This window comes from Pomacea canaliculata, linkage group LG13, assembly GCF_003073045.1.
Source record: "Pomacea canaliculata isolate SZHN2017 linkage group LG13, ASM307304v1, whole genome shotgun sequence".
In the NCBI taxonomy this organism is placed as follows: domain Eukaryota; kingdom Metazoa; phylum Mollusca; class Gastropoda; order Architaenioglossa; family Ampullariidae; genus Pomacea; species Pomacea canaliculata.
Genome location: NC_037602.1, coordinates 20,235,611 through 20,251,859, shown reverse-complemented (window position 1 = coordinate 20,251,859; position 16,249 = coordinate 20,235,611). Strand labels below are relative to the sequence as shown.

Below are 16,249 nucleotides of genomic sequence, written 5' to 3'. Positions count from 1 at the left end.
TGATTAATGAGAAGGTTGAGCCTGCTTGCTGTTGCATAGAGAAGCGAACCTGTGTGCGATGTTCGTACCCACTGCTATTCGCAGCTCAGCCTCTGGCTCCACACGATTTCTGTATTGAGACTTCAGTGCTGCCAATGCTGAAAATCCTTGCTCACACATATACGAAGTTGAAAATGGCAGCAGAACTTTCATTGCTTTCTCAGAAAGGAGAGGATATTCACCGTTGACGCTAATCCAGAATGTTGGCACTGGTGTTGTTTGGAAGACCATTTTCAGGGATTGGTCACTCGAAAGGTCGATGAGCTGCTCTTCTTCTTCCGTGGACAACCCGCTTGTGCTAGGATCAGCCAGAAATGGATTACAAATCCAATCGTATTTAGTCACATCAATTTCAGCGAAATAATGATGAAACCTTTCTTGCAGTCCGTTTAGATGGGCAATAATTACATTCTTCACCTGATCAAGATTCAAGTTGTCAGCCTTGCACTTACACAAGCACGGAAACATATCAAAAATATTTTCTTGGCGTATCTTTTGCGTCCACAACGAAATGTTTCGGACGAAAGTATTCATCTTGTCAGTTGTTTGTAATATGGTGGTGTCTTTCCCTTGCAGAGACGTATTCACAACGTTCAGCTTCTCAAATATGTCCGATAAATATGCCATTAGCAGCAGTCATCGGTCGTTCTTAAGCCCCCACCCCGCACTGTCTGGTCATGGCCTTCTGTCAGGGACCTAGAGTACTAGGACTGAGCACGTGCGAGGGCGAAAGGGTGTGAATGATGGACGTGTCCTGAATGCCTGCCTTTTAGATGTTTAAAAAAAAAAAAAGGTGTGACTGGAGAGGGAGAGGGGAGTCAGCGATGAGAGATTGGGGGAGAGAGAGGGCAAAAGGCGAGAGGAGGGAGATTGGAGGCTTAATTGTTGAGAGGGGGATTGTGTTTTGAGTTTTGGAAGTGAGAAGTCACTGCATTGCCGAGACAGTGTACTTGAATAGAGAGAAAAGATTTGGACTTTGAGGCCCCTCACCACTCGGTTACACAATGTAAACTAATTTCACTAATACCGGTATAAGAAACTTTTAAAAAATGACCACCTCCGCGCCCCATTTGTAGGCGCGCCCCACAGGTTGAGAACCGCTGGTGTAGGGTGTTAGCGAGGGTCGGTCAGTCCGGCTACAATATAATAAAAATTGATATGAAATGTTGATTCCATGGCTTTTAATCACTTTGGCACTTACATTCATGCACACTCAATTCAATAAAGATAACTGCATCAGTAATTGTATTTTTTTATTGTTCAGCTGTATTTCATCCAAGGTCAGAAACAAGGCAAAACAAGAGACAGGAGTCTGTTATAAAGGAACATAGTACCTCATTATTATCGGCTACTTGGTACCATTGGTGAAGTAACATAATTTTTATGTAGCATGCAGTGCACAATCAGAACTTGATATCGCGAGTTTATAAAAGATGTGTCAAGAGTAAAACTGCTGCAGTCAACAGTCTTAAAGTGTAAACAATGGTTATAATAAACCTCTTGTTATTGAAGCAACAATTAGGTCTACTCTTATCATCAATACTTTAGCTTAGCTACTGCAGATGTTTTAACCAGTTGACATGAAATATATGAGTATCTTACCATGCAAGGATGTAAAATCATCAAGAGGTATAATGTTGAAGCTAGAAACATTAAGAACATTCAATTGGTAGACATCATGTCAACAGTTTCACATAAAACACATTTATTAATCATGCATTACTCTTGACAGTGACCATTTTGTATCGTAGTAATGAATAATTAATGCTCACTGATGGCTTCCTAGCTTATGGCTTAGGTGTTTGAATGGTCTTTTTTGGCATTAACTCTGTGGGTTGACTTACTGGGAGAAGGTGATGACAAATGCCTTTACCTGAAAGTGAACAAATAGGTAGAGATCTACAGGTAGATAAAAAGTAGCAAATTATTTCAATAGATTAAATGTAAGGTAGACAGACCTGTGTCTGATGTTTTGACCAGTTGTCATAATAGGCTAATTGTCTTGTGTACAGAATTAACCCACTGGTTTTTGCTTCCCTTTACCTACCCCATTTGAGTAAAGTTAGGCCAAGTGAACCATATATAAAAGTCATGAAGTTAACACTAATTTGCTGATTTAATCCAGTTCTTTCTTCTTAGGAAAGTAAGTTCTTGCCAGTTACTAGGGCCAACTTGTCACATATTTCAAACACTACTTACATTGCATCTACATGGTCATTAGCCAGGCCTAAACACTTACAACCCTTCACTCCATGGTCCATCTCATGGCCCTTAGACTGCGCCTATGGACAGTTACAGCAAAAATAAACTACTAATACAAAATTTCAACTTATACAACAAATCGTAGGTATACAAAATTTACAAATACCACACTATTCTCGGATGACGCAGCCTCCAGTCCCCTACACGTAGTGTCCCTCCACTTGCCATGTCTCCCTGGGAAGTGAATCTGTGGCCGACGACAGTTAATTATATTCTCTCTCAGACTACTAAATACTATTACTCATTCAACAGGTGCAGTTTGACCACTTGTGCTGTGCTGATTCGTTAACTTCCTGTCCACCCTGTGTGACAATCACTTACTTGCACCAGAGAGGATGAGTTTTCCTCTTTGCTTGCACATAATGTCAGTGCTCATGATGTTACTAATTTCACTACAATCATTAGAATTCACATTCAGGTTAGCATCACACCACCATCCCTATCCAGAAGAGCAATGCAGTTAAGAGGAATGTATTTGATAATGGGTTGAATGGAAGCAAATTTTTAAAATTTGGTCAATGATCTCAAAAGACCATCTCCACTAAGATCTGGGTTGGCTCGCTGTTTACCAGACAGTAGGACCAACTTACAACCACCCCTTTTCCCCTTTTCACTATAGTGTGACTGTACAGGTGCTGAAATACATGTTTGCTACTTAAACACAACTCATGCAGCTCGTCACAGATACAGAAATAAGTGTACAGTCAGTATTCTGAAACATGAACCATTCAGTTTTACAGCATAGGGATGGTGATCATCGAATGCAATGGACCATCTCACTCTTTGTCTCCCGACAGTTTTTAGGCCGCTTAGGTCGAGTACTGTTATGCTCATTCAGCCTCGCTTTCATTGGCACGTTAACACCGCTTATACCCTTGCACAAGAATGCACTTCCGTTATTCATTGACATTAGTGAAGACAGACACAAATTAGCTTGAGTTATTTATACACAGATACCATGACTAATGAAAAAGTGTTTACAAAACCAAAATGCATATCCTCATTCATCGACTTTTGCTTGGGCCAGCTTGTAGCACACATCTGCATGAAGACAAATTAATGAATCCTGCTGTTTTAGTTTTCAATATGTCTTTATAAGCGACTTTATCACACATGCTTTCTCTCTGTCTGTAGAGCTATGGAGTCTGCAAAGGCCCGGCTAGCGGCCCCAACTCTCACACATTTGGTTGCTCCTCATCCATCCGTAATGTCACACGGGGTGGTCGCACTGTATTGTTGATCGCTGTCACAGACTAAATAGATAAACATTGTATCTACTTGTAGTAGCAGTAGTAGTACTCAGATCATAGTCAGCGACCTGTTAATTCTACTTTGAAGCTTTTAATCCCAGCGACTGGTTGCAGTATCAGGACCCCGTACAATTATTGTTTTGTGCTGTCTGTTGTGTAAAACTTAGTGTGTTTGCGTTTACACTCTAGAGTTCGCTGTGAGTTCAAGTGCTTCTTCTTCTTGCTTTGTTTCTGATGTTGAGGACTTGGCCACTGGGTTACAGCTGAACTGAAGGAGAAACTGACCAAAGGGGTCATCATCATTATCATAGTCAAGTAGAAGTTCAATGTCGTCGTAATTGTCATTATCATTGTCTTGGTCATCGCTTTCGGCATTGCCGTTGTCTTCGTCGCTGCCATCGTTACTGTTATTGTCATTGTTATTGTAGTTGTTGGCGATTCTGTCAAGAAAGGTAACTATATGCGTGAGAGACTCCGTGGCAGTCGATTGTTCGCCTCTGTGAAGCGCGAGGCTGGCCGTCACCAGGTCAACGATGTCCAGCGGCAGGGCGACGACACTGGCAGCAGCCAGCAGCGGGGCTGTGATTCGCACTCCTGCTGCTGTCGACTTCAGAGCTCCACGAACAACTGCACTTGAAATACCACCGGAAGTTCGCACGAACTCGGCAGCACCTTGCAACGCGTCCTTGGGTGTGATGGCGGCGCCGCTTGTTCTTGGGTTTAGTTTCAGAAGGAGGTCCCGCACCTCTGCGATGTCTTTGTGGTTTGCGATAACATTCTGGCGAAAAGTATCCCATTTCTCCTGCACTTCTTTAACTTTTTGTCTTTTGATGAAATATCCTGCGACTGTTGCGCCGACAGACACACCTCCACCAACGGCGGCGATGATGCCCAGGACAATGGCTGGTATCAAGGTCACCCCTAAGGTGAAGGGCGCGGCGATGGCGCAGGCTGCTGCAGGCACTGAAACAGTGACAATAGAAAACTGTATTAACCTTTTGGAGTTTTTCCAAGTGAGTACAATATAAATCATATTTGTCTGCCTGTTTATTTTTTCATTTACATTATTATTCTTGTGGCTTCTCTAGTAGCTAAACGGCAGCTAGCTTACCCTAGAATTTTGTGCAATCATAGCAAGTTTTGTCTGACAGAAAATGTGTTGTTTGTGTATTATTGTTATTGTTTTCTAAAAATGGGGATGAGTAAAGTAAATAAATACACTACAAGACTACACGAGACATTTACAGCAATCTGTACGATATGCAATAGAGAGGGCACTTCGGGGTGTACAGATGAGATTACAGTGAAAAGGGCGACTATGCAGCGGACGAAAACAGTCTGAGACAGTTCTGTCCTTACATCAGTAGTAAGTTTATGAAATCGGAAAGTACATAAAAACAGTAAAATGCAATTTGGCATTTAATTAGCTCCACGTGACCACAAATTAGCTAACTGGACATAGCCATGCACGAGTGTGTCTGAGTACGAGAAACACAAAGCACTTGCAACATATGGTCGAGCGAAGTTTGCAATTATACTGTGATCAAAACATAAAACCTAAGGACACCTACCTCCAGTGGCAATGGCAACAGAACTTCCGGTGACTCTGGAAATGTTGACGTTCCTGTGGTGTGTGTTGAGGGCGTCTATGATGTTCTGGATGTCGTTCTTCAAAGTGCCAGCTTCCTTTTGCTCGTCCCACTCGGCCATGACCTACAGAATAGAGGTCCATGACGATGAGAATTGTGATAGAGGAGGATGGACGATGAGAAAGATAATGTCAAAAGAGGAAGATTAGTGGATGGACTGTCTGCTGGCTGGTTTGTTTTTGATCGTGCTTCGACCTAGAAATGGTTTTGTACTGTAAGGGACGGTGTGATTAGAGGGGGAGCAGCAGAAAATATCGAGAAGGAATAAAACCTTAGCGAGGTTTTGTAGCAGGTGGAAAATTTACCGGCAGTGTCAAGATTTAGAATTTAAGAAATTTTATTATATATCCATTGTCCATTACAATATTTTCCGTGACATTTTATCTCACTTCCCCCTCCACCCATCGCCCTCTCTTTGCCATCATCATTATTATCATCTTAATGTTGATATCGCACTTTCTATCATCATAACAACGTATCTCTTCTCCCCCCTCATATTCAACAGTAGTTTTCGTCATCAACTGCCATCATTTGTTGTAATTGTACTTAGTGGCCCTGCTAGAGACCGAGACAAAATCTCAACCTGACATCATCAGAAAATTTAAAATAGCATTTTAACGCGAAGTAAGCTCAGTTCGTTGTGGAAAAAAAATCGAAACACAAAGCAAGTTGGGGGAAACCAAATCACAACAAAACGACAAAAAAAACTCTGCCACTATTAGTTATATGACACCACCACCCGTTACACTCGAGAGTCAAAGCCTTGGAAAGTGTGTTTTCCTGTGTACACAGAGGTTTTTGTTACAAGCCATCGGTCTGTTTCAAGGTGGAAATGCAAATAAAAAATGTGTGTATACTAAACATGTAAGATGAATTTAAAGTAGCATATTAAGATGAGATATCAATCATGGTATGATGGGATATGGCAGTCTGACAGTGGTGGAAATAAATATGAAAACACACACTTCGCACCCTTCGATCTGGGGAGCACTTAGTTTTAATGTTCCCACTTCATAAATTAGGCCCCAGGTTGTTTGTAAACACCTGGACTTGCACGTGTAAAGGGCCGCGCGCCTCTAACGACTTTTCTGTCGACTTCAATACTTTAAACGAAACACGTGTGTCCGGAGTTTGTTACACTAGTGTCAATCTGACTCAGTTAAATGCAATGTAACCGAGAGAGTAGAATGAAATCTTCATAACCAGGCCACCTGTCTATGTGAACGGGGGTCACAGGTCGTAAAATTTGAAAAACGAAGAACATTCCCCCGTAGTAATTATACACAGCATGTTGTATGCAGGCCATTCCCACCAGTGACAAGTACACAACAACATTTCACTTTTTCTGAATGCTACATAGTATAGTAAATAAATGCCCAGACGAATCTTTTAATACCAGTTTGCCATTTTACACTTTGTAGAAAGTCAACGGTAGATAGTAGTTGTATCTACACTAACACGAGCCCTCCAACAACACAGAAGCATCTGAGTGCGAGAGTCGACAAGAGGGAGAAGAGACAGATGTGTCAGAGACAATAGATAATTCATCTACATTTTCTCTGGATGTGTGGTGGCCAGTAGAACCATAAAGTTTATCTCCCCTTAGCTAGACACGGTCGGTGGAGTTTGCTCCCCTCCTCCCTCCTCCTCCTCCTTTCTCCATTCTTTCCTCCGGCGCTGCCCTGCGTCGGTCCTTCTTGGGAGGATGATATAAATATGTCTATATGTGTAACATATGAATAAAAGGACAGCGAAGTAGAGGAAGGCGAAGATAGAGGTTTTCAGCAACACTGAACAGACACACCCCTGACACAGTGTACAGAGTAGACTTACCTCAAATGTAATGATTCTAAAGCAGAAAACGATTCATTTTTATTAAAAATGATCTGATGTGTAGTAAGTGTAAATTATCGACAAGAGTGCGACCACGAGGGATTTCATCTTGTGCGATGTTTTCCTGTTTACTGAAGGAATCTCTAAATTGTTGTTTTATATAATTATTTTTCTTACCACATCTGTAGCCTGTCCTGTCACATCAACTTCAGCCTGCTGAGGTCGTCGACTGACTGCGGAGACCGTTAAAGTCCGTTCACGCTTATGTATCGGCAGATGACGTCATGCAGCGACAACGTTATCGCCCGAAACAGTCAGCCCGACCTCAAGCAAAGGGGCGTCAGCTTGCACGCGCGCTCGCCTCGTGAAAAGAGATGAAGTTTCTGAGGAAACACACAAAGCAAGCTCTCACCTCATGATTTCCCAGAAATTTCGATAATGCTATGGAGGGCAGTGATGTGAGAGTGTGTAGCCCGCCGGATTCGTGAACAACACTCTTATGGGTAGCTGAAGATAGAGAGAGGAAATTAACTGAGATAGATGGGGGAGATATAAAGTGGAGGGGGTAGTAAAGGAGGAACTCGATACTGAAATCTCTGCAAAATCGCGCTCGTCTCAGCTGAAAGGAAAGATTAAAAAATAGAAACAGTAAAATATGATAATAAAAATTTCATCAGCCAATCCAGGGACTTTCTCTCCGGGATAAAGACTCAGTTCACGACCTCTGCAAACAGTTACACAGTGGTTCAGCGAGCCTAACACAAACTGGGAAACTAGAAAAAGTAGAAATATCTGACTTTATTAGCCCGGTTCTGGGTGTCCCTTACCAGTTGGAACCATGTCCTGCCAGCTGTCTCCACCTGTCTGTGGGGTAAGCTCCTCCACGTCTGTCTGGGTCTCCCAACCCTGACCCTTCCCTGTGGGTTGCAGCCCAGAGCTTGTCTTGTTAAATTGTCGGTTGGCTTTCGTAAGGTGTGACCGATCCAGCCCCACTTCCGCTTCTTGATGTCTTGGCAGGTTTTTGGTTGGCTCTCTCCCACAGGTCTGTATTGAAGATCTTTTCGGGCCATGTGATGTTGAGGATGTGGCGCAGACAGTTGTTGACGAATGTCTGTATCTTGTCAGTGATGGCATTTGTCACCCGCCATGTCTCACATCCATATAGAAGGACTGATTTTACATTTGTGACCGTCCACGACGAAATGAGTCCTAAGTCACACGGAACACTTATGTGCTAGAAGCTCCGAAAGGTGAGAGGGGTCAATTTTGTGCAGTTTGACTTTTCTTTAAAAATGGATTCCTTGGTTAGTAAACTATCAGGAAAATACACTGCTATGTTAAAATAAAAGATAGAATTCGACTTTAAATCGGTTTTAATCGAGTACCCTACTGCGATCCATACCGATTTCACACGAAATTCAAACGCTGTTTCTCTACTGTTTCCCAGTCATAACCCCATCGTGTTATACCTTGCTAGAAACCCCGCAGTCTGTATGTCAAACTTCTTTAAAGAACGATTCAAATATTAACCGATCAAAAGATTTGTCTGCAAAAATTTAGGAGTAAACAAACCTGGTCGGCCATCTTGATGCTAATCTTTGAACCCGCTTTTCTCAAAATGGCCGCCACCGTACTTTCACACTTCAAACGTTTATAGCTCACTCAATTTTAGGAATAGAAGAACAACTTTTGTATCGACAGAAAGTTCAGAACCTGTACTTTTTAAAAATATGCAATTTGGCAAATCTAATATTTCCGACTTTCGACTCATTTCGTCATTTCACATTTGTGTTGAAGATGTGGAGATAAAACCTTAAAGTTCCAGATAGGTCTTAGGGTGTGGAATGCAAGCCTGGCTTTGTTTATTCGGCTTCTTACATCTTGATCTGCACTTCCATCTTTGCTGACTATGCTGCAAAGGTAGGTGAAACGGTCAGACTCTGTAATACATTCTCCATGTAGGTGGAGTGTGGCTTCTTGCTTGTTGTTGACCCACATGACCTCCGTCTTCTTGATGTTGATGGTCAGGCCAGTCATTGCTGCTTCTTCTGCGAGCCGAGTGAGCTTTGTCTGTGCGTGGTGTTGTTTGTGGGACAACAGGCTGATGTCATCCGCAAAGTCAAGATCCTCAAGCTGCCTGGCGAAGGTCCACTGAACGCCCGTGTTGCTGTTACAGGTTGTTCTTCTCATGATCCAGTCTTTGACGCAGGGCTTCTGATTACACAAAAAATTGCGTACAGTACGCATTAAAAGTTCGGAGGACCCCTTCAGTTTTCGTCAATGGGGTCCCAGGGGACCCCTTCAAATTTGGGCGAAGAACAGATACAATATTGGGTAAGTGTAGTTTCTGACGTCGTAGACGAACCTATTGTTGTCGTCTGCTGCAAGGCGAGAGTAACTTCCCTTGCACTGAGTTTGTTTTCCCTTACCAAGAAGAGTTCCACTAAAGGCCGATATCTTCCCACCGGGGGGAAATGAGTGGTATCGTCCGTGCGAGGGAAGGTAGGAGTACACGAGGTGCGGACTGCCATCGGCCAGTCGTCTTCAATTACTAGCCGGACAAAAGGCGGGGTGGACATCACAGGCACTGCCGACTAGCATGGCAATAAATCGTCTCCCTCATCCAGTACTTGCGGTAGGGTCTGAGCGTTGATGGGAAACGACTTCTATCTGAACATTCTGTCGGGGTAAGGACTGACTGTATTCTCCACAAACAAACAAAACTAGAATTTATAAAGGAGAGAAGAATGAACAGCACAAATGACACAAACATAAAAACAACTGAATTGATCGCATAATGGTCGGGTTAGATAAGCGAAGAAAAGACCTTGAGGGCACTATGTTGCAGTCGTGAATTGTTGGCTATTTGTAAAAGTTCAAAGATTGGACTCAAACCGAGGTGTACTTTAGGTCAGTCATCAGGAGGAATGAACTGAAAATATTAAATATTATTATCCCCTCTTATGAGTAAAGAAAGATGTAAGGAAAGACAGTATGTTCAGATAGAAGCCGTTTCGCCTCACTTTTCTTAGACCCTACATCAAGTACTAGTCGGCTGAGAAAGGCGTTTTATTGCTAAATATAGTTTGCAACTGAAACTCGTTTAATTTATTTGTACAGTTTCAAACACCTTCGATCCCCCTTCATCTCATGATTTACATAAGAATCCACTGAATGTCACTGAGCTGTGGGCGCCACGTCATGCCGAGGTTCGCTTTTCTACCTTGCACCAGTTTTTTTTTTTATCCCAACTTTTATACTTTTAGCAACGTGCCACCTCTCGTTTATGTTTCTTACAACTCTAGTTCTCACTAACTTATTAATTGCCAGGTTACGGTCGAGAACTTCCTCTTGAATGATGGCATCTGAGGCATTCATACTTTCATACATCCTCTCCCATCCACCACCAGGTGCAGATTATTTAACTTATTTCAAAGATGTCGTTGACAGCGTGGTTAAATTCATTGCCTTAGAAATGGAAAGAAAGTGAGCACCCCAAGTACAATGAGCATACGCTCATCACAGATGCTTGCACAGACATCATGGCAAAGAAATCTCGCCGCTTCTGACTAGACATTACAGTGCTTTGTGTGTCTGAAAGGCAGTTGAACAAAGTAGTTGACTTGTTGATTTTTTTTTTCACATTGTGAAGGGAGCCCTTAGAGTTAGCCTGGGACCCCTTAGAAATCTGAGGAAGGGGTCCCTGGGACCCCAAAGAATTTAGCCTTAGCAGAAGCCCTGTTTAAAGTATCTTTCATTTCATAAGGAGTAAATGGTACAAGTGTGACATAGAGGAAGACACATTATTCAAGCCATTTCAGAGTCTTTTTTGTTATAGATATTTTCTAGAAACGAACAGTTTCTAATTCACAGCTGCTTATTCTTTTATCAGCGCATCAAACGAGTGCGTTCATACAGATCCCGGATGTGAGCAAGTGTCCACTTGACTGTGTGAACAAACGTGTGGAGGGGGGACTGTGTTTATCGAATGTGAAGACAGATTTTTTTTAATTGTTTCCGCTCTTTTCCACAGTCTGTGCATAAAAGACCAACAAACTTACAGTTAGTGTAATGGGTTGAAGTAAACTATTTCAGTTATGAATGTTCACTAACTGCTTCAGTAAGTATTTGATCACTATGGTAACAGTTTTCTGGAAATCAGCATTCAGCTCGTGTTTACACATCAACTGCTCGTATTACTTGTCCACCAGCGAGTGTTTGTCTACAAGTACTTACAATCTACAATTACCTGTAGTTACAACTTGTCTACATTTCACATTATGTACTTCTGAGAGATTGCCTACACCTTGTCTACACTTAACAGTATGTGGAATATGTATGTGATTGTACACAGTTATATCTACATCCCACTACACACAGTATTTGTATAGTAGTAACTGTACACAGTTATATCTACATCCCACTACACACAGTATTTGTATAGTAGGAACTGTGCTCGGTACTAATACTGTGTTGTAATGTGTGTCATGAGTCAAGTGCTGGATGCTAGCAGTCGATATAAACTGTGAGGCAAATGAACTATTTTTTTCAGAAAGATGATGCTGTTTGGGTGCAAAGTTTTACTGGGTGACAAGCAAGTAGCAAGTCGACCATTTTGAAGGACAGAGTAGACGTGAAAGAAGAAGAGCAGAAGGGAGATGAAGGGAGAGAGAATCTGAAAACCTCACTGTAAAAGCATGGATGTGTATAAGTGAATTGTTGTTTGTCTGCCACGACCAACGCTTAGCCTCTTGCAAAGTAATCCGCTGTTAGTCCCGGCGAGCCTAAATAAAGAATGTGAATAAATCGGAAGCCTTGTCGTCTCATGCCTCGTTTTAATAGTTAACTGAAAAAATCGTCTGCCAGCAGTCCAGTAATACAAGTGCGTGGTGAAAGTAAACACGAGCATCACTTCCATGGCTGAGAGAGAAAGCGAACCTTGCCGGCAGCTGGCTTTGATTTTAATACGATATGCATGAGCTGTTGTTATGTTTGTGCCATCTGTTGGTGTGACTCATAAATTCATTTCTGAAAATCCGAACTTTTCTCGTAAACTGGGACATGTTACAAAAGACACTTGAATTTTTTTAATGTCGAAAACATGGGCAAACAACATCAAAAATTAAAATGTCTTTATTATTATTATTATTATTCCCCCGAAAAGTCTCCACATTTGCCTTTCATCCCTCTCCACACCTGTCTTCCCGCCTGTGCAAGTTCACCCTGACTGTGCGGGGTCAGAAGTATCAGTAAGACAGTCTACAGGTCTTGATGGATTCAGAATGCTTTTCCAAAAAATTTAAAGTCAAAGTCATCATTTCAGTTTTTCTCTTGTTCTCTTTTTCTTTCTCTGTTTCTATCTCTCCCTCACTCTATACTCTCTTACCTGTCCACCGTTTGCTTCGCATGTCCCCAGTGAACCACTCTCAACTGCTATAGGACATGCATCTGTCGTTTAGGCAGAACTTCAGTCAAGGCTGTTTTGTTTCAGTTTTGAATAAAATATTGAGATTTGTGTTTTTTACAGCAACATTCTTTAAGAAGTTGTTCAAACTTTGAGAGAGTGTTTTAATCAGACTATCATCCGTGGGTTTGTAGTTGACATTTTGTGGAGTATGTGACTGGTTCTGGTGCAAATATGTTGGAAACATTACATGGTAGTGCCATTTAGAACTGGAAGCAGCACTTAACATTCCCCACACGGGATATGTGTTTGAATGTTCATGGACTACTACTGCTCTATCTACCTCTCACTGCCACTTCCCTCCATACTTCTTCTCAAATAATCTCTCATCTACAAAGGTTGCAGAACAGTGCAGCCTGTCTCACTCTATAAAATCGAAAATGACGCCATGTCTCCATTCTACTGAGGTAAGTAGATACGCAGACCAGCTACCGGCTTGATACATTGATATTCTCAGGGTACTCTACCCGTATCATTCTTCACAGTTGTGTGTTTATTGTCCGTCCTGCATGATACACCGAGCAAACAGCTCCTTATCATTTATAAAATGTAGTTTAATGGTTTCTTCCACAGAAGGTTTGCAGTCCCGACAGTGTGAAGTACACTGCCAGCTATGTTTGTTACCAACGGGCGTTTATCCCCCTTATCAGTTTTGGGAGACAGGGATTGTCGCCCTTTTATAAATGCTCGTGAGGACGCATGGACTATGTTTTACGGAAGAGTGCATGAGTGAGCGAAAGGTTCACTGAACCACTGTAGCTGAGTTTGATTATTTCATCGCCAGTCGTCGAAGAAGACAAACGATGAGAGAATGGCGTGAAAATTTTAAAATTTTCACAAGGTATTTTTAATTATTTGTAAAGATATTGAAAGGCAATATTGATTGTCAAATCAGATTTTATGGTTCACGCACACTGGTAGTGCAAAAAGTATATAGAAAAGTTTAAACTGTCAACACTTACCTCAACAAATAAAACAGAAGAGACTTACCCAATCATGTCTTATATGTATATTATTATATGCTATTGCTCATATAGTTTTGCTTTTCATGCAGCACAACTGATTCCAGATTTATTATTGCCTGCCTCGTATTTTTTGTATGTGCTAATGCCTTTTTATACCTTCATTGCTGTGAAAGAAACTGCAAGCATATTTAGTAAAATGGAATTGTGGTAATTTTTTCGTCTATATGGTCACATCTGACGAAAGCCAGCCGACAATTTAACAAGACAAGCTCTGGGCTGGAACCCACAGGAAGGCGTAAGGTTGGGAGACAAGACAGACGTGGAGGAGATCGGTCAACAGAGAGGCAGAGACAGCTGGCAGGACATGGTCCCAACTGGAAAGGAACGCCCAGCACTGGGTCCGATGGCGGGGTGTGGTGTCGGACCTGTGCTACACTGGGGGCGAATAGGAAGAAGAAGAAGAAGACTACAGGATGTCCATGGGCTACAAACTTCTGATTGCTTGTTATTGTGTTCATACAGGTACAAGATACTGCACACGTTTACAAGTAGATTACAAGCTAGGTATTAGCATGCCAGCATTGCTAGGTATTAGGCATGAGCATTGGTATGTGTGTCAAAAAATGTCACAAACTAATTTTTTAAAATTTACATATGTATGTGAGTGTGTTAGTCTGCATGAATGTTTGAATGATATATGACTAACTTTGTCATATATAAGAAATAAAAGTTTAATCTTTGAGTGAACGAGATTTTTGTCATCTCATGCAACTTAAAATATAAAAGTGAAGTACTTGTGGCATTTGGAGCATGAGAAGCATTTTCTCTTTACAATAATCAGATCTCACCCACTTTATTGCACATGTCAACAGGGTAGATCCTTGATTACAAGATAACGCGAACGTATTAAACAAGTGAAAGGTACTAGAAATTCTTGCATCTAAAGCTAGCAAAACATCCCGAGAACAAGTAAATAAAAACAGTGAAGGTTTAACAAAAGTAACTGGCAAGAGAGTCCACCTTAGCACTGCACACCGCTCAGCACCACCCACGCCAACACATTTCCATTTAAGACGAGACTCTCGTTACAACCTCCATGGCCGCCTACTGCAGCCTGGCGCCTGACAAATGGAAAGACTTGCTGCAGCTGTTCACACGGCACTGACTTCTGTTCGCTCCTAAACATCTCTTTGCTGTGGTCGTACCTCCCCGATGCACACACGCTAACGTTGTAGGTGGTCGACAGTACGGCTTTTGTGTTTCTCGGGGCAGGCAGCTTCATCTCCATGAAAGGACGCTCAGACAATGGAAATACGTCTTCTTTGTTAAAGATGAAGTCTTTGAAGACTTTGTCTTGTTCCCAAATGTAGGTTCTGTTCTCCTCCTAAAATATGATGTCCAGGTACGGCCATTTCCAAGTGACCCTACTGATAGCATGAGACCGAGTGGAGAAGAACTTTCATCTGACTCTTCGCGTGGCATCAAGAAGATAGTGCGGCTTGAGGCCATTCAACACGTGAGCCACGGCATCCCTCTGCCATGACGGGACAACAACATCCAAGTCATCATCCCAGGGCATCAGGCCGTGGTGGCGCCACGAGCCCAGCAGACTTCCACTGTAGAGGAAAAAGGTCAAGGACGCCTTAGTCATCACTATAGAGAAAGTTGCGACGATTTCCTGCATAATGTACACATCCTGTTGTGACACTGTGGGCTGGAATAGTTTGAGGCTTTTATCCAATTTCTTATTTGGAGTTTTGAATGTAATAAGTGTGTAGTACGATCTGTTATCAATTAGAGTGTTAACCTGAGTGATAAGTTTCATTAAGTTCACAGTGTCGTACTGTTATCGTAAGCGGTACAGTGTGTACAGAAGAGTAAAAGTCTCTACTGTAATTAAAGCCGCCAGAACTAAAAATAGCTTGAACCTTGACATGATTCTAAATGAAGTACACAATTTCTTTTCGGTGATCTTCATTTTCCGCACGAAGTGCAATACGAATTGATAAACAAGAGCAGACTTTCGGACCACTGGTATGATGAGTTGGACTGTGATGAGATGGAAGCACAAGTCACACGAAGAAATTCCCTTGTCCTCCAACAAAATACCACGCACACTGCTTTTCACAAAAAGAAGACACAGGCAGAGAAAGTCGACAGGTGGCGCTGAGATTGGAATTTAAGGTTGAAATCCGAGCATAACTGGACTTGCTCAGTTCAAACACGCTTTTGAAGGGTCAACTGCAATAATAATTTTAGTTGTATCAGTAAATATAAATCGGTGACTTCATATAACAGTAAGAACAAAATATCAGGATGTGAAAACAGAGAGTTGAATTAGAAACTGAAACATGTAACTTGCTATTGTGTCAGCAGATACAATGAGGTCTACAATCGGCCGGTGGAATGGTCTAGTGTAGCAAGCTGTGTGTACTTGTGTATTTTCAAGGTGTTTAAATTGTACTAAAACTACTTTAAACAGGCAACATTATTGTATCAATGTTGCAAAGTAAAGTGTAATCTATGCAGTATGTTTGAGAACAACATTTCATGATTACTAGGAAGACAGCATGAAACAATAACTGATCAAAGTGTATGACAACGACGATGTACATCAAAGCTTATTTATGTCCGCACACACAGACACACACACAGAAACACACACAGACACACAAGCAACATTTGAGCAAGTACATCCTTTATAATACGAGCATGGTAAACAAACAAAGTGCACTTAAAATCTAATCTCATAAATCACAAGTTTTACTATCTTTTCTTCCGAGAATA

General features: G+C 41.8%; 1 protein-coding gene across 1 annotated transcript; it reads right to left on the bottom strand.

The window, feature by feature from the left end:
* Positions 1-1,303: 1,303 nt before the first annotated feature.
* Positions 1,304-7,965, bottom strand: LOC112553631 (apolipoprotein L4-like). Its single transcript, XM_025220985.1, has 4 exons — positions 7,861-7,965; positions 7,211-7,416; positions 5,123-5,264; positions 1,304-4,514 (listed from the first exon to the last, which is right to left on the bottom strand). The coding sequence occupies exons 3-4, from the start codon at positions 5,259-5,261 to the stop codon at positions 3,730-3,732; spliced, it is 924 nt and encodes a 307-aa protein (XP_025076770.1). The 5' UTR covers positions 5,262-5,264; positions 7,211-7,416; positions 7,861-7,965; the 3' UTR covers positions 1,304-3,729.
* Positions 7,966-16,249: the final 8,284 nt, after the last annotated feature.